The following is a 25297-nucleotide window of genomic DNA, read 5'->3' on the forward strand; positions in this document are numbered from 1 at the left end:
GCAATTTAAGCTTTGGGATGGTGGTCTTTCTGTATGCCATGCATATGTGTTGCTACCACTGGTTAATAAAGAAGTGGCTATGGCCTATGGCAAGACAGGTTATAGCCAGGGGAGGAATCCAAGCAGAGAGGGAAGGGTGGAGTCAAGGCAGACACCATCCAGCTGCCCAAAAAACAAGATGCCAGCAGACCGGTAATGCCATGGCCACATGGCAAAATACAGATTAATAGAAATGGGTTAATTTAAGATGTCAGAGCTAGTTAGCAATAAGCTAGAGCCATAGTTCAAACAGCTTGTAATTAACACAAGCCTGTATATGTTTATTTGGGTCCAAATGGCTATAGGACACAGGAAAACTTCTGGCTACGTCTGGCGCCCAATGTGGGGCAAGAATGTCCACATAAAACCTGAGAGCTTAAAAAAAAGGTTCTAAAATGGAACTAAGAAAAGTAAGAACAGCTTCCTACTTCAGGCCATGGTACAGAGACGCATCCTCTGGTTGCAGCAGGCTTCAGCAGCAGCATGGCAGACTCCTCTGTCTCTCACAGGCTGTGATACAGTGAGGATGCCTATGGGATTGGGAGCACAGCTGTGGGCTTGAAAACATAGCTCCATGCTACTTTATACTGATTCCCAGAACTGGGGAGGTAAGTGTGACTCGTAGGTACCTGTGACTCATTGGTACCTGTGCCATGTTGGGAAGCCGAGTGGGGCAGAGCCAGCCACCAAAGCTTTTTGTCCAAGGCACACAGCTTATTTTAAAAACTCTCCTGGTCAGAAAAAGATTAAAGATACACAATAAAACAGATTCAGATGGGGGAAAAAAACTCTAAACGAGTTACAAGATGTTTAAAAATATACATAGGCTTGAGAGAGAAAAGAAAAAAGGTAAAGAAAGTCCTTAAAAAAAGAAAGAGTAATTTTAAAAAAGCCACAAAAAGATGGAAAATATACAGAGAGTCTGGATACTGTACATTACTATGTTGTCTTTGGGATTGTTAATTGCAGAGAGACATTTGATTATAGGGTCTGCTAAGATAAACCAACATATACATCTTAAAGGTATCTTGACTTCAAAATTTGGGTCTAAGGATATGTTGCTTTGGAAAAGAGGTTCTGCTTTTCTTTCCACAGAAGATGAGAACCTATGGATTGCTTCCAGGTTAATATGGTTTGATCTAGCAAGACTCCCTAAAAAAATCTCTAATGGAAACAGATGGCCCAGATGATCCAACAGTTCAGAACACCTCTGTTGCAGTTTCCTCTCAGTTCTGCATCCAGAAAGGCTTCAAGGCTGCTAGCTGAGATGATTCACTCTCACAGACTACTACAGTCAGGACTTGACCACAATCCTGAATTTTCTCAGGGTCCCCTAAAGATTACCAATGCCCTCAATCAGCAAGAAGTAGTCTAGAAAACTACACCCACATTCCCAAAAAATGGATTATGGATGTTTGTCTTTGTTTAGGGGGTTTGGTTAAAAATTGTTATTGGTCATAGTAAATCTTTTTCTAAAAGAAGAAAGTGGGATATAATAGAGAAATGATAAAAAAAAGATAGGTTATTGAATCTACTTTGATCTAAAAAACAACTGTTAATCTCAATATACTTTACATTGGTATGGATTTGGTTTATCAATACAAATTTAAGGTTAATTTCGTTATACTGTATGTCTATTTCTACTCTTGTTAAAGGTATTATGTTTATGCAACTCATTTAAAATTGTAATATATCATTAAGAAATACAGATTAATAGTTAGTCTTCTATGATAATCATACCTATAGTCACATTAGTTAAGTTTTTAGGGATACAAAGATATACTTCAATTAGATAATCTTCAAATACTTCAAAGACCTACAGAATATGGCATTTAAAATATTTTAAGAACTTTTTTTTTTTTTTTTTTTTTTTTTGGTTTTTCAAGACAGGAACTTAGACATTTCTGGACAGTGAGACATGTCTGCTCCTGGCAGCACCAATTACTTCAGAGAGGATGATGGGCATCAAAGAAACTTGTTATGGAGTTTGCTTACAATATAGAAAAGGTTAGCCATTTGGGCAAGAAACTGATCTTTCCTGTACTGTTTGACAGTATGTTGTATAAACTAGACATGCAGGACCCATGGGAAAATGACCACTGAACTTTGCCAAAATAGGGCGAGATGGTCCTTTATGTTCCTGCTTCACAGAAGAAATTGCCAGACATTCTGCAGGACACAGACAAAAGCGACTGATGAACTTTTCCATTAAGCAGAACAGTCCTTCAAATTTCCTGGTTCACTGAAAAGTATGCTAGAGACTCTAGGCCTGTAGGCTGAAGATAGACGCCCCAACGCTACAGAGGAACTTAGGGTGACTGTCCAGGCAGCCAGATGTCTCTGTCATTTCTAGAATTTTGGAAGTTGCTTACAATGCACTTCCTGTTTACTCAGGTAATATTATACCATTCTGGGGTCTTTGATGGAGTTGAAGACTAGGTAGTTATAACTATAGTTTTCCTTGGTTATGATAAAAGGTAAATTAGATATGAAACTTTAAAGTCACAAATATAGGAGAGATGATAGTGTTTTCTTTAATTTTGCCCAAAACAAATAGACTAGATATTGTAACTGCAATTGTTGCTTGATAACTGTTTTGATATATGCATTTTTACTATGTTAAAGTTAAAATCTTCCTTTTTGATTAGACAGAAAAGGGGAAATTCTGTGGGATGGTCTTTCTGTATGTTGTGAATATATGTTGCTACCATTGGTTAATGAAGAAGCTTTTCTGGCCTATGGCAAGGCAGGTTATAGCCAGGCAGGAAATCCAAGAGAGACAGAGAGCGAAGAAAGGTGGGGTCAGGGCAAAATATAGATTAATAGAAATGGGTTAATTTAAGATGTCAGAGCTAGCTAGCGGTAAGCCTGAGCCATAGACCAAGCAGCTTGTAATTAACATAAGCCTCTGTGTGTTTATTTAGGACCAAATGGCTGTGGGACACAGGAAAACTTCTGGCTACAACAGGCAATACAAACAGTGCTTTAAGTGAATCACTAAATGAATCAGTGAATCAGGACCTATTTTCTACCTATTCTACTTCAGAAAGGAGAATGGGAAGGCAGGGTAAAGGAGGGAATATGGGATAACTAACACTAAAGGTCTCTTGAAAAGCCACATGGATACTACTACTCTAGAAGATTCCTAATATAAAAGAAATTTAAATGGTGTTACCATATAATGGGGAATAGAATACCCCAATCAGACATCAAGTCCCATAGACCAATCCCTCAAATATTACAGGGTGCCAATACTATTGGTTACCCTCCAGCATATAACAGCAAGGCCCCTATTGCTGAAGACACCACTCACCTACATTATCAAACATGGAGAAATGTAGCTGTTTCCCAACTAGAAGCTTTACCTCTACTGGCTAGCATTCATCGTGCTGGAAAGTACTACTTACACTACTAGAGGAGAAAAGTAGCTATCAATCTCACCAAGCTACAAACCCTGTGACCTACAACAGCAACTTGCCTACAAGATATACTGATGTAATAGTGGCATAAATGTTACGGGAGCAACTAACTATTTTTTAATAAATGGATTTAAGGCCCACTCCACTCCATGAAACTCACAGTTAACTGACATTTAATAAGACCAAAAACCTAAGACTAGATAAGTAATATGTCCTAGGGAAACCCTACTACTTTATTTACTGCTAAATGCACAATTCAATAAAGTAACTCTCGATGACTTATCACTATATCCATAGATCAGTGCATTACTCAACCCTCGTCAGAACAGCTTTTTTCCTGCAGTAGATAGTTCTTAACAGAGAGATCTACAACTGGACAATGTGCAGACAGTTGAGACCTTGGAGCTTTCAGCTTTTAATGAACTGTCCTTACCAAACTCTACCCTTGAGGCTTGGGGTTCATTGCAGAAGGTGACACAAAAAGATTCTAAGAGCCAGAGGTGGTGGATGGTGCCAAGGAAAAGTGTCCAGACACATCAGGGCTGCTGGTAATATGAATCTACAAGGACTGTGACAGCATGCACAGGACCGACACAAACTCAAGTCAGACAAAATCACAGCACAAATAAGGAAAGCCCCATCCCTAACCAAAAAGCTATTTACATTGATATTTGCTGGGAAGGCAGCTTTCTCTAGTGCAGTGAGACTGAGTATATTGACCACAATCCAGAGTAGGCCTCATGCTCAGGAGTAGTTGACCAAGATAAAATGGACTCCATGTTTTTTGTTTTATTTTTATTTTTATTTTTATTATTTATTTATTTTTATTTATTTTTTATTTTTTTGGTTTTTCGAGACAGGGTTTCTCTGTGTAGCTTTGCGCCTTTCCTGGGACTCACTTGGTAGCCCAGGCTGGCCTCGAACTCACAGAGATCCGCCTGGCTCTGCCTCCCGAGTGCTGGGATTAAAGGCGTGCGCCACCACCGCCTGGCTTATTTTTATTTTTTGTTGTTGTTTTTATAGCTTAGTGTTTTTGTCTTTTTGGTTTTTGTTTTCTTTTCTTGTTTTTTTGTTTTTTGAGACAGAAAGAACATGAAGTTGGGTGGGTAGGGAGGGAGGATCTGGGAGGACTTGTGGGAGGGTTAAGGATATGATCAAACTACACTGTGTGCATTTTTAAACAATATTTAAAAATATAAATAAATAAAACTAAAACTTACGTGAGGCAGAAACAGCAGACAGCAATGCTAAGTGCAAATCCACCCTCTTTGGCTGAGTGTTGCTGACCAAAGCCAGTTTATCATCAGCATGGCAGGCTGCCATCAGCCCAGCCCAGACAGCAGGGTCATCTAAACAAGAAATACTGTTTGAAGGCTTGTTCATCACAACATGCTGCTGCAAAACTACCATAAATAAAAGTTTATGTCTTTTCCAATAAAAATTAATTATATCTTAAGAAAAAAAAAACATTTCCTTAAAGGAAAGCTAATTTGTTTCCCCAAAATAAACTGGTATATTTAACCTTCAAGACTTGTAAAATTCCTAAACATCTCATAAAAGGGTAGTCTACTAAGCTCCTGTCCCATGGCTCTCCCTATGTGGCTCAGTTCCTGCCCACAGTTATCCCTGTCTGGCTCTGTTCCTGTCCCATGGCTCTCTCTGTCTGGCTCTGTTCCTGCCCATGGCTCTCCCTGTCTGGCTCTGTTCGTGCCCATGGCTATCCCTGTCTGGCTCAGTTCTAAAGTGCTATGCTACTATGGAGAGTGCAATTTCATTCCCTTTCCCTAGACATGGAGGACAAGTCTCTAGCATACACATACCTTTATTACTCTATTCCTGTTTGAAAGGCTAAGTTTAAGGAGAAACAAGTGAACACACTTTGGTTTTGATGCTTACAAAAAATAAGAATTGAAGGAAAAACTTAACACTGAATTTATGTTCTAAGAAGAAAGCATGAAAGATGTCTTATGATGCCACGTGGATGCTATATCTATGATTATGTATTCCTGAGGAAGGCAACTGTTGATGCTATAGATCATATTTAAGACAGAACTGTAAAACATTGTTTGTAACCCTACAGAGCTTGACCTTCTAGCCCGCTAACATTTTCCAGTAGTAACAATGGAAACACACTGGGGTGGTAATCTACACTCCTCCTTAACTATAAAGTCAACAGCATAAATATGATAAAGCCTGCTAGGATTATCAACAGCTAGCTGAGGTGAGACTACACATTTCCAGCAGTTACCATACCTACCGGTTAATCTTGTTAACTTGATGCAATTCAGAGTCATCGTGGAAACACTCCTTTGCGTGTGTCTATGAGGGTGTTTCCAGGCATGTCTACTTGAGGAAAGACCTATGCTGAATGTGGCAGTGCCACCGTGAGGGCTAAGGGGGCAGTCCAACAGAGAGAGAGCGCGTGGGCTGAGCAGCCGCTGTGTCTTCCACGTCCTCCTTCCTGACTAATGCTGAGCTGCCTGCCCCCCCTCCCCCTCCCCCTCCTCCCCCTCCTCCCTCCTCCCCCTCCTCCTCCTGTCAGAGCACTGACCCTCAAATCATGACCCACACTAAACCGCCCGCCTTAAGTGGCTTTGTCACAGAAAGAGGAAGTGACACACCATACACAACAGACCCCAATGTCCAGAGTTAACCACACATAACAACACTACAGGAAGGAATTCAGTAGCTATAGATAAACCACACTAAACCAGAATGATGAAAAACTGAAACAAAATAGCCTGAAAATCGTAAGTCACTCAGATTTTTGGTAACAGATAATAAAGTATCTCTAAGAAAACATTCTCGTCAGTCCGTTTACACAATTGTATGTACATTCTTTTTTTTTTTCTATTATCAGCTTGATTCAGTGTAAGTTCTTATCCTAATAGTGAAATGTTTCATTGAGGCTTGCCCAGTAATTTAGTAAAACCAAAACTTACTAACTTCTTGTATCATAAAAATACAAACCTTGTTCTTTTAACCCACAAATGCAAAATTGATGACATCTGGATTAATGAAGTGAAATATATTCACCTGGAGAAAGGAAAGCTGCCTTCTGAATGGTCTTCAAAGCAGTATTTTTTTCATCTTCTGCTGTATTGCTTCCCATGGCCAGCTGGTTTACTGCAGTATATAATAATGCCTTCTACAAGAGAAGACAAAAAGTTGTTTATCAATTCTCTTCACACTTTTTGTGAAAACTGACTAAAGGGCCTGTATTTAATATGACATAAACTGTAAAACAATGAGGATATTATTCTGACTCATTAATGCTATTTAACAAGTTAAATATTTCCTTTGTATAAGAGCAAGAACTAACCTTTCCGTGATTTGAATCCAGAATATGAGCCACAATGCCAGCTACAGCACCTCCCTATAACAAAACACATTATTTAGACAAATGCAAAGCTTTCTATTAAACCGTAAGACTAATAAAATCTTTCCTTTAAATCATTTGAGGAGCTCAATTTTTAGCAAATGTATACCTTATAAACTCTAAATATCAACATATTATTACAGCTTTAAGATAGAAAACCTGTCTACTTTGGTCATTTCGCGTTTGCTGTTAAAATACTCAAAGTTCAAAAGTAAGACGATTTTGTAGGGGCACCAAGTAAATGTATGTATTGCCTAACAATATAAAAATGCTGAAAAAGGGCTGGAGAGATGGCTTAGTGGTTAAGAGCAATGGTTGCTCTTTCAAAAGATCCAGGATAAATTCCCAGCACCTACAAGGCAGCTCAAAATTGTCTGTAATTCCAGTTCCAGAGGATCCAACACCCTCACATAGACATACACACACAGGCAAAATATCAATGCACATAAAATAAATCTTAAAAACAACTTTTTAAAAATGCAGAAAGACAGAACAGCAGAAAGGAGAGTGAAGGATATAAAAAACAAACTAATATAGCTTATTCTTAGAAAATATCTAGCTGTCTATCAACAGATGAACTGATAATGAAAGGCAGACAGATAGATATACAGACGATAGATATAATGGAATACTGTTCCGCTCTAAAGAAAAATGGAATCACAAATTTTACAGGAAAATGGATTTACTTAGAATGTCATCCTGTCTCAGAAAGAAAAAACAAAACAAAACCCTATGTTCTCCCTTATATGTGGATCCTTGTGGTGATATTGTGTCCCCCAATATATTATGCACCCTAATAAACTTATCTGGGGTCAGAGAACAGAACAGTCACTAGACAGACATAGAGGCCAGAAAATGGTGGCACACACACCTTTAATCCTATCACTTGGGAGGCAGAGATCCATTCGGATCTCTGTGAGTTCAAGGCCACACTGGAAACCACCAGGCATGGTGACACACGCCTTTAATCCCAGGAAGTGATAGGAGGAATCAGAAAGGTATATAAGGCCTTTATATACCTTATATATAAAGACCAGGAACTAAGTTTGTTAGGCTTTTAGGCTTTTAGCAGCAGTTCAGCTGAGATCCATTCGGGTGAGGACTCAGAGGCTTCCAGTTTGAGGAAACAGGATCTGATGAGGAGTTGGCAAGGTGAGTTTGGCTGTGGTTTGTTTTGCTTCTCTGACTTTTCAGAATTTACCCCAATATCTGCCTCCTGGTTTGTTTTTATTAATAAGACCTTTTAGAAATCCGTCTACAGATCCTAGACTGTAATGTACACATCTGTGTAAACAAATATACACATAGGTACAGTGTAACAGATAGAAAGGATGGTATCAGGTGATGAGAATGGACAGAATACAGGACGAGGACATGAGAGTCATGAAGAAGAGTATAAAGCTAATTGTTTTTATAGTTTGAACTGTCACGGAATTTCCATGTTTCTCTGTGGTAGATGAGTGCATAGAAATGTAATGGATAGTGAAAGTGTGTGGGCTGGCCGGCTGGTCACATGACCGACACAGTAGCGTCATCTGGGAGGAGGGAGACTCAGCTAGAAAATGTCACCACAAGACCGAGCTGTAGGCAAGCCTGTGGGGCATTTTAATTAGTTATTGATAGGGAGGGCCCAGCCCATTGTTGGTGGTCCCATCCTTGGGCCAGTAGTGCTGGGTTCTTTAAGAAAACTGGCTGAGCAAGCCATATGGAGCAAGCCAACACATAGCACATGGCCTCTGCATCAGCTCCCGCCTCCAGGTTTCTTCCCATTTGAGTTCCTGTCCTGACTTCCTTCAATGATTAAAAACAAATAAAGAAAACAGGCTCCTTAAGACCCCCATAATCCCTAATACTAAATGTCTGCATGCCATGAAGCTTCTGTTTCAATAAGCAAATCAATACTAAAAATAAGAAAAACATGCAGCACCAGAGTTTTGAGAGGGTCAATTTGAAACCTAAAAATTTTAAATTCAACTATTAAACATTTTACCTAAGAAAAAAAGTGAAATTGTAAGAATGATTTTGCCAGGCATGGTAGTTCATGCTTATAATCCCAGCACTTAGAATCCCAAGGCAGAAGGATTGCCATGAGTTCAAAGCCACTTTGGACTATATAGTGAGTTCCAGGTCAGCTTGGGCTGTGTGAGACTCAGTCTCAAAAATAACAACAGCAAACACAAAGGTTTTTCATCACAGGTATTTTACACCTTGCATTTCATTTCAAATTGTAAAATACAAACGCTAAAACAAAGCTTTAGAAGTATGTCAATATAAAATAAAGGCTGATTAAAAGGAAAGGCAGGACAGTGGAGTGGGACGATTCCAGAGTTAGAGAGGAACTGAATACCGTCACCCATCAACAACTGTGATTTGCACAAGTTACTTAATGCCTCAAGCTTCCTGCTCCAGAAACTAAACAGTAACTACAGAAACTTCACATTATTGTTAATTAAAATACACACCCATGTGTAGCAGAGTAACTCACACATAATGAGTACTTCACTCAGTGTCCAACAGTTAACAGCTTTTGAGCCAATACATCCACTGAAATAGCTTAAACTCTACTACTCAAATGGCCTCTGAATCAGGAGCTGGACATGCCCGGGGCTGTTAGATAATTAGCCCTGTTAATTATCACCTGCATTTAATGGTGTTATTAGGTGATGTCAACAAACAGCACGTTAACATTTGAACAGCACTGGGATAAAATATTTTAAAAACACATTCCTAAAATTTTAGTATGGAATAACTGACAAGCAATGAAGGTTTTTCAGGCTCAAACTGAAAGTTAAAAAGGCAGAAGGAGTTGGGAGACCATTTTTGTCACTTGCAGATCCCAATATGGGGCTCATAAGCCAGTGGGACAAGTCCAGGACTCACACAAGGAGGGTGTATATAGGAAACCTCAGAATAAGCTGAACCTCTCAGGGACAGTACTTGTGCACCATTCTCAAGTGACTTGAGACCCAGACACAGAACAGCCTGGTTAATACAGAATCCCAAGTTATAAATGCAGCTGCCAACATAGCTCACAAAAACAATAGAAATTCTTTCTTATGAAATTATTTTAATCCTAAGGTTCAAGTTGGGTCTACAAATAATGTTCTAGAAGATACAGTCAGGAAAACAAAGAAATAAAACCACCTCGAGTGAAATCAGTAAGAACAACGAACAATAAAAACACATCTACAAAGACTGACACTAGAATCACTACTAAATAAGTGTTCAAGACAAATTATCTGATGTTATTGTTTGCCACGCACTTAACTGGACAAAGAGAGAAAATATTCATAGCAGAAAATAATGAAATATAGATACCTGAAAATATCTTGCTCTTATGACTAAAATACAGTATATAATTCTTTTTTCTTTTTCTTTTTTTTTTTTTTTTTTTTTTTCGAGACAGGATTTCTCTGTGTAGCTTTGCGCCTTTCCTGGAACTCACTTGGTAGCCCAGGCTGGCCTCAAACTCACAGAGATCCACCTGGCTCTGCCTCCCGAGTGCTGGGATTAAAGGTGTGCGCCACCACCGCCTGGCTGAGTATATAATTCTTTACAAAATGTCAATAAATTCATGCTTATAATGAGATTTTTAGACATTAGCAGTGTTTATATTATTATCTTATCTTTAAACAATTTTAAATAAAATTATCTTTTGAAATTTAAAAACCACAAATACTAATACTTATTTGTTACTTATTCACATAGGGATTGAGACAATCTGTTCATTTCAGAACAGAAGGGTCCTCCTTCTTTGTAGTGTCCACACTGCTCAGAAGTGTTTCATAAACACACGGAGGGTGCTCAGTCTAGTGTTGTGTAAACAGGAATTTGATTAAATGATGACATTCTCTTCATCATACTTACTATATTTTTAGAAAAATGCTATTTTTTAAATATATATTTAAGGTGGGTGTGATGGCTGATGCTGTTAATCCCAGCACTCAAAAGGAAAAGGCAGGCAGAGTCTCTCTACGTCTGTGAGTCCTGCCTGGTCTACATACAAAACTGCAGGCCAACCAGAGCCACAGAGCATTCTCTTGCTCCCTCTCTACGTGTGTGTGTGTGTGTGTGTGTGTGTGTGTGTGTAAATACATATACATTTGTATAAATATACAATTGCATGTATGTATTTAACACCACGGGCTACTCACTTGGCAGGATTTTGGCCATTACTCACCTTTGCATTCCGCTGAGCGTACTGAGCAACAACTCGGGACAGCAAAGACCAAAGAGCGGGGTCAGCAGGGTTGCTAGAGAGAACAACAAAAAACGCTACTCTTAAAGTCTGGAGTTACTGTGGACTCCGTTGACAAGGGTGCGGGTGAGCCTCCCCAAGAACACGAGCATGAGAGATCGCAGAGATCTGGCCCTGCTCCTCATCTGCCATCTGGTGGTGTGGGCAGGGAAAGAAGAACTCCCCTCCAATCCCTCACCCACCCCTCTCAGCCTGAGGCAGATGGGAGAGCTGTCCCTGCCTCTCATCAGCTGCTAAGTGGTCCCTGTACCTTGCCTGGGCAACACAGCAGAGCTGTCCCTGGTGTTGCAGGTGTGGGTGAGCTGGCCCCAAGGGCATAAGAGCAGGAGAACCGGCCGCCCCTTGCTGCTTATGGCATTGGGTGAGCTAGCTGGGGCAGTGCTGGAGAGGATGGTGAGAATGAGGGAGAGCTGGCAGGCTGACCAACCCTGCAACCACCCAGGCCTAGAACCAGGCCTATGAGTTGGCCTACCCCAACATCCACCTCATTTATGAGCTGCTGGAGCAAGTGAAGAGCCTGACCCACAGACCCAAAACTGAAGGATCTCCATGACACAGGGCAACAACAGATATCCAAGAGGAACCCCTGTGAGGGACCAGTACCAACAATGTAGCAGAAACCAGAGGCCTCAAACCAGACCAATGACTCATGGCAATGAACACTTGCAAGTAAAGATGTACGGACTAAAGGGTAAACTGTGACTCACTGTGTCACACTACAGCTTCCATGATGAGATTTTTCTTTTCTTTTAAATTTTATTTTGTTTTATCTTGGGGGCGGGGATTGAAAGGGCAGAGGACAGATATGAAGGGACAGGGAGATGAGTGGGATTCAGATGTATGATGTGAAATCCACAAAGAATCAATAAAAAGTTAAATTAGAAAAAAAGGAAGTAAATGGGACTACTGTGTTCTTTTCTCTGATCTGACGAGAAAGAACACTATACTGATTTGAATGTCTGTTAGTCCTCACTCAATATGCTATTTAAAGAATGCTGGATAAAGCCAGATGGTACATAATTAATTTTGATTAATAAAATACAGGCTGCCGGGTATTTCATAAAAAAAAAAAAATGGGGGTTACTTTAACCATTAACAAGCACAGCAAGTATTTTAAGTTTAAAATCCTTTAGACACCTAAGCAAGCTCATATTAATTGCTCACATTTAACTGAAAATATCTTAACTTTTAGGAAACATACTATACTATCTTCTACAAACACCAAGAGTTCTTATGTTTTTAAAACCTGAAAAAAAACAATATCATGGTCACAAAATTATGAGAAAAATAGTTAAAATGTAGCGTGTGTGTTTAATGAAACTACAAAGAAATTTAAAGGTGCTCTATTATGCAGCAGGAGGATGTAACTAAGAAAAAGAATTCATATGGAATAAACTTCATATTAATTTTTAAAAATTTCACAGGAGAGATGGCTCAGTGGGTTAAGGTACTTAACTCTGACCTGAACTTGTGCTTCTCGACCTTCCTAACGCTTCCACCCTTTAATACAGCTCCTCATGTCATGGTGACCCCAAACATACAATTATTTTTGTTGCCATTTCATAACTGTAATTTTGCTACTGTTAAGAATTGTAATGTAAATATTTTGGAGTTAGAGGTTTGCCAAAGGGGTCACAACCTACAGGTTGAGAACCGCTGATCTCTGTGAACTCGTAACCGTATGGGAACCATATGGTTAGTAGAGAAATGACTTCCAAAAATTGTCCTCCTTTCTCACAAGTACATGCTATAGTACATGTACCCACACAAAAATAAATGTAATAAAATTTAATGTATCTAATCAACAAAGGTTATTATAAGAATAAATGATGAAAGAAAAAGAAATTAAAGCTACAACATATGAAAACAGAAAACTGCTGTTACATTACATCTTTTTATCTTCCCCTCAGACGGCACTTCTTTGTGTAGCCCTGGCTGTTCTGGAACTTGCTCTGTAGACCAGGCTGGCCAAAGAACTCAGAGAGATCTGCTTGCCTCTGTTAAATGATTATCTTAATTTCCAAATTTCAAAGGCATCGATCAACATTTAAGTGACTAAGAATTCCTAAATCCATCAACATGGTCTGCATCGACACACAGCAGATAATGAACTGATAGTATTATAAACGTAGGAATTACAGACTTTTGTATCAAAATATGTGGAGCTTCACCTGAATAAAGGAAAAATTCATCAACCCACCAAAATAACTGACAGTATGATTTCCAAATAGAGTTTCATAGTTCATTCTAAGTCACAATACAGCCCACAAGTTGAACATAATCCTATCAAATACAGCCATGCCCAAATGCGGGCTCACCTGTGGACCGCCCTGGACGCCTGTCTTTGCACCGCCCCACCGCGGCCCTGCAGGGCGTACACTGCTGCAGTCAGAAGGCACCTGTGGTAACCATTTTCCTGTTTAACATGCTTCAGGAACTCATTAAGTGCTGCTTTGGACAGTGTAGCATCCTGCATTGCCAAGCCCAGAGCGCACAGGGCTTGAAGGCTTTCTGTGGTTGGTTCCTTTAAAATAGAGCTATAAATAGATATTTAGTAGTCTGTTAGCCATTAGTACAGTGGTCTTATATCTATTAAGAGGTTTTATTTAATAAAAAAAGATATCTACTTAAAGATTCATCAAAATAAGTCAATTTTGTGCTTAAATATAAAAATATACTTTTTTTACATTTAAAGACAATTATCTGACTGGACCAAAAATAATATCAGCCTTTCACAGCATAAATTGACAAATCTCATCTCAGGTCATTATGTCTAAATTTTAGAAACAAATAAAAATTGGCCTCTTTGATTCTCAGTTTTAGGACTAATGAGAACAATTTCAGAAAATGTTTAGTTGAAATAAAATTCTATTTTGTTAAAGGAAAGCAGAAGATGACAGATTAGAAACTCCAGCCCCTCTGCTTTGTCTCCTCACACTGAAGTAAGGCTGCTTCATGGTGGGAAAGCATTGCCGGAAAGCACATCAGCAACACAGTCCTGGCAGGACCAGGCAAAGGCTAGAAGCACCAGCTTTCAGTAGAGTACCACCCAAGGCATGCTGGGTGGCTGGTAAGGAGGCGGATCTCCCTCCCAGAGGAGCTACAGCTGAGAATGACGAAGTCCCCAGAACCTGACCTTGCATGCTTACAGTTCAAGACGAAAGGAGACCTAGGTCCCACTAGGGCTGGCATTTGGAGAAAGGGTTCTCCGGCCTTCCCAGCAAAGTCAGAGGGCTATAAGTGGAAGCCATTTTCAGAAAGGTCCTATCACTTTCCCTCACAGCTTGGAGGGTCAGAAACCTCTCCATTTTTGTGTCTAAGGCCCTCTTCTCATCATGGCTCCTCAAACAGTCAAGGACAGTGCAGGCCAGGGAAGAGATTTCCAGTGTAAGAGAAGTTCGTCCCCCTGGGGTTGAGGGGGCAGTTAACAAGGCAATGTTTTCCTTGTCACAGTAACTGACAAGTCTACTATTCCCACAAGATGGTGGGACTATACTTCCTGCACTGCAGGGGGTTGGGGAGTGGGTGTCTGTCCTATGAAGGTCTGCACCATTCAAAAGGTCAATAAACCTCACTGTCCAACAGCCTGTATTAATCATCTACTGCTCTTGGAGGAATTACAGCCAACTTTTAAAACAAAGCAAACAGGCTTTAAGAACTCAGTAAGTACTATGTAAATAACTCCACTATCACAGGTTCTCATTTTAACTTGTTCTGAAACCAGAAGTATATACATTCTATAGGTATCTTTAAAGACGTCTTTAAATAAACTTTTTCTGAGGAAAAAGACCTGAGGATCTGAGCAACCAAACACCAAGTCAGTTACAATTCCGTTCAATTGTCTGTGGTCCACATGGTCACTTATTCTTGAAACAAATAAGCAGTATTAGACAGATATACAAAGCTATGAATTAAGCCATGGTATTTAACTCCACCCATGACTGTCAATTTAGAACAAGGTAGGTCCAATCCCTTCCATTTACTTAAAAGTTCCTTTTCAAATCTTATCTCAAACATAAGGATCTGATGTATAAGTCAGCTATACATACCATTTGAAAAGCAGTGACTTGGCTGCATCCATTTGTCCTTGTTTGTATTCTGTTATTGCCAGAGCTGTCAAGACATGAGCTTTGTCTTGCTCTGATTTAACAACAGTCAAGGCTCTCTCATAGGCTATTGCATAGAAGAAGGGAAAGGCAAGCAAAACACAAAAGCAATTCTATTAACAAAATGGGCCACTTTCCCCTTCCTAATCCCATTTTTCAAAAAAGATCTAGCTAAAATTCTACCTTCCTTATTCTCTTCTTTCCAAGCAGACAGAATAAACCCTACCATGGTTTAGCTATTCCAAAGTGACTCTGGGGGCACCTTTATGATTGTTAGGGGACAATCCCTACCTTCTGCCTGCTGAATATACTGTGAGGTCTAAGTCACCTTAAGTAGAAAAGGAACTTGGAAACACGGATATATAATCACACTCCAACTGCAGATCATCACCTTCACCAAGCAGATAATATTTGAGTGCACTGTATACATAGTGGTGGAGCTCATACGTATCAGAATTTCCTCAGGTAAAATTTTTGAAGAAATAAATATCTATTACTAACAAAAGTTGAAGTTTTCACTTATCAAAAATTTTCATTTGAGCATATAGAATAGCAAGTACCTGCTTGCAAATGTATACACACACACACACACACATATCCACCACTAAGCCTGCACCTTAGTCTCCTCAAATGTACAGTGGATGTTCAGTTCAAATTGTTTATAAGGAGTACTAATCATCACAGCATACTAGTGAGATGACACATAAACAAAACCTACTACATCTCCTGACTCCTAGTCATATTTTAGTAAATACTGCAACCCCAGGGCTAGAGAATGGCTTAGCAGCTAAGAGCACTGGCTGCTCTTCCCGAGGATCTAGGTTCAATCTCCAGCACCCACACACAGCTCACAACTGTCTGTTACTCCAGTTCCAGGGAAATCCCTCTTCAGGCCTCTAAGGACATCAGGTACACAATCTTCAACTGACATATATGCATCCATACATATAACGTTTTTAAAATACTGCATCTCCATCATAATTTCAACATTACATTTTTCTGAAAAAGCTTCAAGCAATATGATTACTTGCCTTTATTGCTCTCCTTATACAGGCCCTTCATAAACAACGCTAATGCGAAACCTATGATGTCCTCCAGTTCCTCAAGGGGCGTTGACTTAAAGGCCTGTATAGCTCTGTCATAGTCACCAAGGGAACTAAGAAGAAAGCACAACTTATGTTTAAGATAAAAATACTAATCTTGGTTTTGTGAAGATATACAGACATAAATATTTCTGAGATTCTTGTTTCTAGTATTTATCATTATAATTCAAAAGGTTTTTATAAATGTTACTGAATTTTTTTTTATAAAAGCACTTTAATCCTCGGAGCTATAAGTTAAAAACACAAGCAACCTTTGCTCCTAATACTAGTTTTATAAAGGTGAAAAAATAAAAAATTAAGCTCTAGTTTTGAAAGAAGGCTAGCCTTTGATGCAAGTGGATTGTTTGTAAATATGTGCATATTTACTTCTTCAAATGAAAACTCTTTTCAGAAAAGTGTAGAAGAAAAATGAAGGAAAAGGAGTAAGGGGACTTCAGCTTTATGGCTTTTTCTTTGAAGTGGAAACCTGAAGCAAACTGACAGAATTTTAATGTGTTATATTTGAGTGGTGACTATCCACCGATTTATACACTATAGTTTATTATTTACCATATGCCTCTGTGTTCAAGATATTGTATAATAAAAACAAAAAAAGTGGTGAAAAGTATGTACTGCTCTTGCAGAGGACCCAAGCCAGTGCCCACCTAAACTAGGTGACTCAGGACTCCCTTTGCAGGGGCTCCAACACTCTTTCTGGCTTCTGAGAGCATCGGGCACACACAGACAGACACATACACATGAAATAAAAATAAAACTTTCTTAAAAGAAAGAATATAGATGGAAATTTTCTATAGAAAGTAAAATTTTCTTCATAAATATTTACTCTATATGAAATGTCAAACCTAAGAAGATAAGCTACAGTTTCTTACTCTAGGTATTCTCTGCTTCAACAAAACCTACAGAGTTCTACCAACTCCTAAAATACAAGTTTAAAAGAATTCATAGGCAATCAGAGGAGTAATATTTCCCCATCAATGGACTTGATTAAATGACAGTGATAACAGGAAGGAATTGGCTACCTCATGCCTCCAGGTGCAGTTCCTAAAAGATGTCGAGACTGACCCTAAAATACCCAGCTGCAGTTCCATGTCTAAACTAACCATTCAATTTTAGGGCAACTCTAAAACTAAGGCATCACCCTGTTAGTCAAAACCCTTCTTCCCATGTAGTAGAATATTTTAAGGTGTGTTACTTTCGTTTATGTTGCATTTGTTTAGCTCTGTAAGCTGTGTAACTGTGCCTGTGTAAAACACCTGATGGTCTAATAAAGAACTGGCCAGTAGCAAGACAGGAGAAAGGATAGGCAGGGCTGGCAGGCAGAGTAGATAGAGAAGGAGAAAACTGGGAGGAGATTAAAAAAAAGATCTAGCAGCTAGAGGAGGAGGAGGAGGACAACTCCAGGGCCCAGCCACCCAGCTACATAACCAACAAGCCATGGAGTAAGAGTAAGATTTACAGAAGTTATAGAAAAGGAAAAGCCCAGAGGTAAAAGGTAGTCACGATAAGCTAAGGAAAGCTGGCTAGAAACTAAGCCAAGCTAAGGCTGGGCATTCATAAGTAAGAATAAGCCTCCATGTGTTATTTATTTGGGAGCTGGGTGGTGGGCCTCCTAATAGACCAAAGACCAACCAACAACATTGCTATATATCTATACTCTGGCTTTACTTCTACCCTCTAAAGCAATAAGTCTGTCTGTCTTTCTAGGCCAAAAGACTTAAGAGAATCGAAGGGAAGATCTTAGCTCCATTGTCCTGAACTTTTTAGTACTGTTTCAAAGGAGCTCCTAGATCATAATATTCCATAGCCAATCAGAATAAACCCAACTCCCCAACTAGTTAAGTAGGCTTCTATTAGCTAAAACTACCATCTTTCTCAAATGTTCCTCTATTCGGTCCCTAAATCATAGGTTCCTACTTAGCTCTTTACAAGGCACACTCAGGCTAGGTTATAAGGGTATAGAAATTTTAACACATTCTGGCCCTTGGAATAATATATTCCAGTGCTCTGGACACTAGTCTTCACACCTGTAGGGTCACAATTTTCCCTGAAAAATAGATTCACAGAATGAAAAAAATAGCCTTACCATAACAATCTGCCCCAGTTTCTCACTGTAACATTGTAAGTATGTTGGTCTTCTGTGGACTGTAACAGCGCAGTTGCCCTTTAAAAAACAAAACAAAACAAAAAAAAACCAAAAAACCAAAGTATTTTAGATTCTCTATGTGCAAAGTTGTTTTGCTCATTCCTCCTCCGCCAAATCCATGGACTTACAGTCTTTTCTTTCAATTCTACGAATTGTTTGATGCTGTTTAGGCAGCTTATTCATATTCCAGTAAGTTGATACCACAAAAGCACTTAAATATATGTAAATTTTAAGTTGTCAGTAAGAAAAAAAAAATATTTTTCATAAGTAAAGCCATTTATTATTGCATGTAAGTTGTAAATATTCTAACATTTGTAATCTAAACATAGACAATGACCATATCAATGTTATATTTTGACACACCAAAGTTTTCAGAAGACACTCTTGAAAATATTTATGTAGGAGGGAGAAAATTGAATGCTTTCATGTGCTCTGAGGCTGTCCACACAGAAACACTAAAAGACAACGCACTAAGGGAAAAGATCCTTAGGTTTAGAATACATTTACCAAGAACTAAAGCCACCATTTTCTCTATAGGCAAGGAGGGAAATGTCCTAAAATAAAAGCTAAGAGCTTTTTTACTGGTTTCTTTCTTTTCTCTTTAAAGACATCTGCCAGGAGAAATATCCAAGAAAGGCTTTTTATCCACTTGATGCTACATAAAAAAACAATTTGCTCAGGAAGCATAAAAATGCTAGAGGTGACCTGGAGGGTGTGAGAGCAGAAATGGCCCTGCTCCTTGCTGCCTGGGGCATTGGGTGAGCTAGCTGGGGCAATGCTGGAGAGCTCACCCTGGTGGTCAGGATGAGGGAGAGCTGACAGGCTGACCAACCCAGCTATCACCCAGGCCCAGAACCATGGCTATTAGTTAGCCCACCCCAACATCTACCTCATCTGTGAACCGTTGGAACATGTGCAGGGGCCAGTCCTGCAGTTCCAAAGCTGCAGGTGGGCAGCAACAGGATATCCAGGAGAAGTGGATCCAGTATCGATAGTACAGCAGAAGCCGGAGGCCTCAAGCCAGACCAATGACTCATTGCAGTGAACACTTGAGAGAAGACGTATGAACTAAAAGGTACCTGTGTGACTCACTGGGACACACTACAGCTTCCACGCTGAGATTTTTTTGCTTGGTTTTGTCTTTACTTTTTAAATTTTATTTCGTGGGGGAGGTTACAAAGGCAGAGGGTAGATATAAAGGGACAGGGAGATGAGTGGGATTGGACTGCATGATGTGAAATCCACAAAGAATAAATAAAAAGTGTAAAAATGTTACAGAAATTAAAAAACTACACTTCTGGTTGAATTTATGCACTAATATCATAACATATAACCCAGCTGCTGTGGTCAGTACATATTTCTCTGTGGCTGTAGAGTTGCCACGTTAAGCCTGAGGTACAGTGGTGTCCAGTCCAGCATGTCTGCAATAACAACAGTACACACAAAGGTAGCAAACACCTGAAGCTCTCTTGCTTTATGTGTTAACTATTATAGTCTGCATTTTATTTACTCTAAGTTTATTGACACTGTAAGAAGAAAATTGTGCTTTTTTATAAACCTTCTTCCATGACCTGGAAAAATAACTTCATTATATAGCCTCCAGTACCATCTAGTGATTATTCCTTTGAACTACATGGCAATCCACAGAGGGATGTAGTTAAGTATTTAACTTAACACTTTTTTACACCTGACATCTCCTGAAGATTCACTTACATTTGAAGCAGTGGTGTGTCTGAAAATTAGGCAATCAGCTCTTTCAGCGTTATGAGTAAGTTACTCATGACATCAGTAGTTATTCTCATATCCACCCACCATTACTGTATGGAGAAAAAAACTAGCTGCTTTCATTTCTTACCAATCTCCAGGCTATCACTCCACTCTAGTACACTGGGGTTTTGTTTGTTAAATACGGCAAACTACTTGTTTGGGAGGACTTCTCTCACTCTATCTGAAAGGCATCTCCCCATAGTCTCTGACCCTAAACGCTACTCCAACTCTTCCTTAGCAACCATCAGTAACCAGGTATTATTAGCTTATTGAGTATTTCGCATTGAGGAGTTCCATGAGAACAGGGCCTCTGTGTGTTGTAATTCCTTGATAAATTTCTCATGCCAAGGACACTGCTTGGCACATAGTATCCAACATTTACTGACATGAATAAATACGTAATAGGTAATAAGGTGAGTCAAGCAGATATTCATGTTGTTTCTTGTCTGACTATAGGGACAGCTTTTTCTAAAACAGAATCTTTGAAGTTTTGTTTTGTGCCTTCTCTGTTCTCCACACCCTAACCAATGGAACTCAAAATACAGATCAAAACGTGGAACTTCATCTTTTCACCTTCTACAAGGTGATAAAATGAGGACTGAGAAAGGAGTGAGACATGGCATTAGTACTCGTGTCACGAGACCAAACTTCAATACTGACAACACAGTGAGCGACGTCCACTGAGCACACCTACCTTTGGTATGCCTCTGCTGCTTCCCTTCTCAGCTGCAGAAGTTCGTTTAAATAACCCAACATTGTGAAAGCTGGAGCGTCATTCTGAATTCTTTCTGGAAATTCACAAATATCTTTAATTTGTTAAATTAAATTAAATTACTAATTTAATTTAATACACACACAAGTAACAGTTAATTTCTTTTTGTTTAGCATCTCAAAGCAGGGGATTACCTATTGAGATTAATGGTATTAAGAATGAAGGCCTAATTTATCTTGAAAATGCCAGTGATCATTTGATAATTCTTCTAAATCACCAAATAATATTAAAGAATTATATGTGGTTTCTAGTTATATTTTACAGTTTAAACATGTTTTCTTTGAGTCCTTGGAACACACATTTCTAAATAGGATGTCTGCATCAATGCCTCCCCTCAGAGCTCAGGGAGCCCTGCAGAAGAAGAGGCAGAAAGAGTGAGAGAATCAGAGGAGATGGAGCACCCCAGGAGAACAAGGCCCTCTGTGTCAACTAAACAAAGCTCCTGTGAACTCACACAGACTGAAGCAGCAAGCACAGGGCCCACATGGGTCTGCACCAGGTCCTCTGAATACACATTACAGCTTTCAGATTAGTGTTCTTATGGGACTCCAAAGTGTATGAATGATTGGGTCTCTGATTCTCGTGCCTGTTCTTGGGGCTCTTTTCCTCCTGTTGGGTTGCCTTGTCCAGCCTTGATATGATAGTTTTTGCTTTATCTAATTATATTTTATTTTTTTCATGTTTGGTTTAAAATAAACAAACCGAAAAAAAAAAAAAAAAACATGTTTTCTTTTAAGTAAAATTATTTGAAATTTTAACTCGGTAAAACTAGTTCTGACATTTATAAAGAAATCCAGGTTTTTGCAATTTTTTATTAGTTCCTAAAGAATTTCACATAATTTTCTGGCTAATCTTGTGATTTAATTTAGCAACAATTTTCTCATGGTGTTTCTATTCAAAACTGTATGTTCTAAAAAAAAATAAGCCAGTACTTCACACCAGGAACAGAGAAATGGATCTGGGCACTTTCAATATAATACTTTCTAATTTTTTATGTTGAAAGTGCATTATATATCTACACTGGACAAAGAAAAATCTACCTTACCTAAATTACTTAAAGCTAGTATTAAAGAGCAGGCTTTCATATCCCTATGATGTTTAACAAATACACCACAAATACGAACCTTATGTCATGGCTGGGATTCTAACACTGGAGTATAACTTGTATAAGTATAGGGTATGTGACTAACATCATGGTCAAAGTCAGTCTCTAAATACCAAAAGTCACTGTATAAGATCAGAAAACCATCAATAGAGTTAGAAGCTCCATCTGCCATGGTATATCAATGCAAACCAGTAGGACAGACAGGGATGGTCTATATCCCCTCATCTGCCTCCCTGTTTTCTGCTTTGTTAGTATTTCTGGCCAAGCACACGGCATTTACACGAGTCTATGAAAACAGTTCCACCATTTAAAAAACAGCTATCACATTTGTTAAAAAAAAGTGTTCATCATTTTAGATATCTGCATTTTATTAAAAGAGAAAACTCATGAATAATGTTTCTAAGTAGACACTTCCTCATCTCTGGGGATTTATCAGTGTCCTTCACATCAGCATACTGCAACAGATGACAACGTCCCAGGATGCTGATGCCAGTAAACTTATTACCTTCTTCCCAAGTGACTCAAACTAAATGCACAAGAGAACTGACTTCTCAATACTTGGGGTGAACTATTTTTACTTCATATTATTCAGCTGCTGGTTTCTTTTATGACTACCCCTGCCAAGAACTCATCTTAATGCTTAGCACAACTCCAATCACTACAATCCTAAGTAGCAGGCACTTTCCCTCTTATATCACAGGTAAGAACCTAAAATCCACTTGTACAGTACGCCAAAGGACTCAATAATGACAAAGACTCAGTGGTGGTTTATTTTTAAAAGACAGGAAATTATTACCAGGGAAAGCTAATAAACTTTAGCATTCTACGGGTTTCCTGAGTGTGTGTGTGTGTGTGTGTGTGTGTGTGTGTGTGTGTAATTGTTTTTGCAGTATCTTACAAGATAATCAGGAGTTAATAGGAGGAGTGAGAGTCACTGGTTATGCATTTGGCATCTCATATATATTATCTTATCTAATTCTCCTAACTATACAACCTGGGAATTGAGCTCTCTCCCCAGAAATGTAACACAAGTTAAGGGAAATAAAATATCTGGCCCACAAACTGAAATGGAAGTATACAGAGGAGCAATTGACGTAGCACCTCAGAACCATTAACCTTTGACACACCTACATTATTACAAGGAAATCTTGACTCAGTAAGTAATAAAGTGAGTTTCACCACTCTTCCAGAGACATTATTCTGATGTAAAAAGTGCACTCCTTCCAAGTAGCAACAATAAGGCGAATTAGCATCTGAAAGAACTGATATTTAACATGAGATGGGTAAATTAAAAATTAAACCACTTCGGCAATCTGATATTGCACCATATATGATAGGTATCTTAGCTATAATGTATTTACACAGTTCAGTAGTCTGATACTTTGCCACACACAGTAAGTATCTTACCCACATATTTACACAGAACAGCCTGTGCTGCAGGGACAGCGTTCATCTGGAGGATGTTGTACTTGTATAGCTCTGTTTCTCTGTTGCTTTTGTCTTGTAACGTTGTACAAACCCAATATGCATAACCTATGGCTCCTTCAGTCTTGAAAAAACAAAGTAAACATATGATAATAAGTATTTCAATAAAACTAAGAAATAAAATATTTCAATAACAATAGTATCATAGCTTAATCTTCTTTAAAGTGCCTTTAACAAAAAGCAGCCATGATTAAAAACAACAACAAAAGCCTGTTGAGATCAATTTAAAATTTAAGTTCTCTAATCTTGAGTAGAATCGAATATAATAAAGAGTAGAAAACAGAGACTTGCCAGATGAGCTGGTTTTCCCCTTCTCAGACCATTTCCACAGGTTAAACCAAACTAATTCAATGTCTTTTCAGAGTCAAGATTATCAACTAAAGCCATTCTTCAACTCATGTCTACTTTTTCTTATATTCTCAATTTCTCTTCCACAATACTCTTATTACATGTACTAAATGTGGAAGACTGGAGAGATGGAGAGATGGCTCAATGGTTAAAAACTCTGGCTGCTCTTCCAGAAGACCCAGACCCAATCCCCATCACCCACATGACAGCTTACACCTGTCTGTAACTTCAGTCCCAAGAGCTCCAATGCCCGCTTCTGGCACCATGGACATTAGACACATACTTGGTGCACAGCAGACATGCAGGCAAAACACCCATACACATAAAAATAAATAAATAAAATTTGTAATCTCATTGTTATTTTTCATCAGCTTGAACACTGAAAATGAAAACAATAAGTTCTAGGTAAAGATAATTTATCTGCTTCTAAGACAGAGTAGAAACAATAGCTATCATTAACATTTTACACCACTTTATACAACTATACCACTGTTTGTTTCTTTTTACTTTTTATTTCTGGTGTTGGTTTTTTGAGACAGGATTTAATGTAATTCAGGCTGATCTCACGTTTGCTCTGTATCTGAAGATGACCTTGAACTCCTGACCCTCCTGCCTCCACCTCCTGAGTGCCACCACTCCCAGTCTCTACTCACTCTCTTAACAAGGATAGTATTTTGCAGATTAATGAATTCTCAAGAAGAACATTCAGATTCTTACATGCATACTTAGCTCTGTAGTGTGCCTGAAGAGATCCATGGTGTCATAACTTCCAACTGTCTCTGCAATAAGAGCCTATTGAAAGGATTTTTAAAAGTTTTAATTAATTTAAAAGAAATAAAAATAATGGTAATAAATTGCTCTAGAATAACTAGAGATTTACTGGCCATGCTTCACAGTTAGGTTTAACTTTCAGCGCTACCATTTTTAACTATGCCTGTGAACTGTGTCCTGAGATAATTATTTTTAAGAACAAAATAGTTTCAAACAGAAAACATTTTACAATATGATATTTCCTAACCTAGAGCAACACAAAGTACCCTAGAAATTCTCATCATAAGATTCTGACATCAGACAGAAATGCAAACTTCAGTGCTCCTTGTCTAATAACTGACACGGAGGACAGTACAGAAATACCCTGCTCCCATGTGCCACTGTACCTAACAAGGACAGGAAACTGCTGGGCTATCTCTGCTTGCCCCACAGCCAACTGGAATTACACTAAGATACAGAAGCACAGTGAGACATACCTAATTTCTGACATGGTACCTAATCTTTCTGATACATGCTCCTACTGTTGCTGAACCACTTAGCAATCCATTAATAGTCTCAACTAGACAAGGCATTCAGTATTTCAGGTGATATGACTAAGGTAA

At 38.8% G+C, this 25297-nt stretch overlaps 1 protein-coding gene across 1 annotated transcript in view; it reads right to left on the reverse strand.

Annotated features, from left to right (window-relative positions):
* The window catches only part of Skic3 (SKI3 subunit of superkiller complex), a 107405-nt gene that overhangs the window by 34186 nt on the left and 47922 nt on the right, over positions 1–25297 (reverse strand). Inside the window, exons 26-36 of the mRNA XM_059276585.1 lie at positions 24642–24716; positions 23499–23640; positions 20909–21002; positions 18388–18465; positions 16233–16357; positions 15145–15268; positions 13414–13632; positions 11018–11090; positions 6781–6834; positions 6495–6606; positions 4679–4807 (exon numbers count right to left, since the gene is read on the reverse strand). Coding sequence (XP_059132568.1) covers positions 4679–4807; positions 6495–6606; positions 6781–6834; positions 11018–11090; positions 13414–13632; positions 15145–15268; positions 16233–16357; positions 18388–18465; positions 20909–21002; positions 23499–23640; positions 24642–24716 — 1225 coding nt within the window. The remainder of the gene's footprint in view (positions 1–4678; positions 4808–6494; positions 6607–6780; positions 6835–11017; positions 11091–13413; positions 13633–15144; positions 15269–16232; positions 16358–18387; positions 18466–20908; positions 21003–23498; positions 23641–24641; positions 24717–25297) is intronic.

Source organism: Peromyscus eremicus, chromosome 11 (assembly GCF_949786415.1).
Source record: "Peromyscus eremicus chromosome 11, PerEre_H2_v1, whole genome shotgun sequence".
In the NCBI taxonomy this organism is placed as follows: Eukaryota; Metazoa; Chordata; class Mammalia; order Rodentia; family Cricetidae; genus Peromyscus; species Peromyscus eremicus.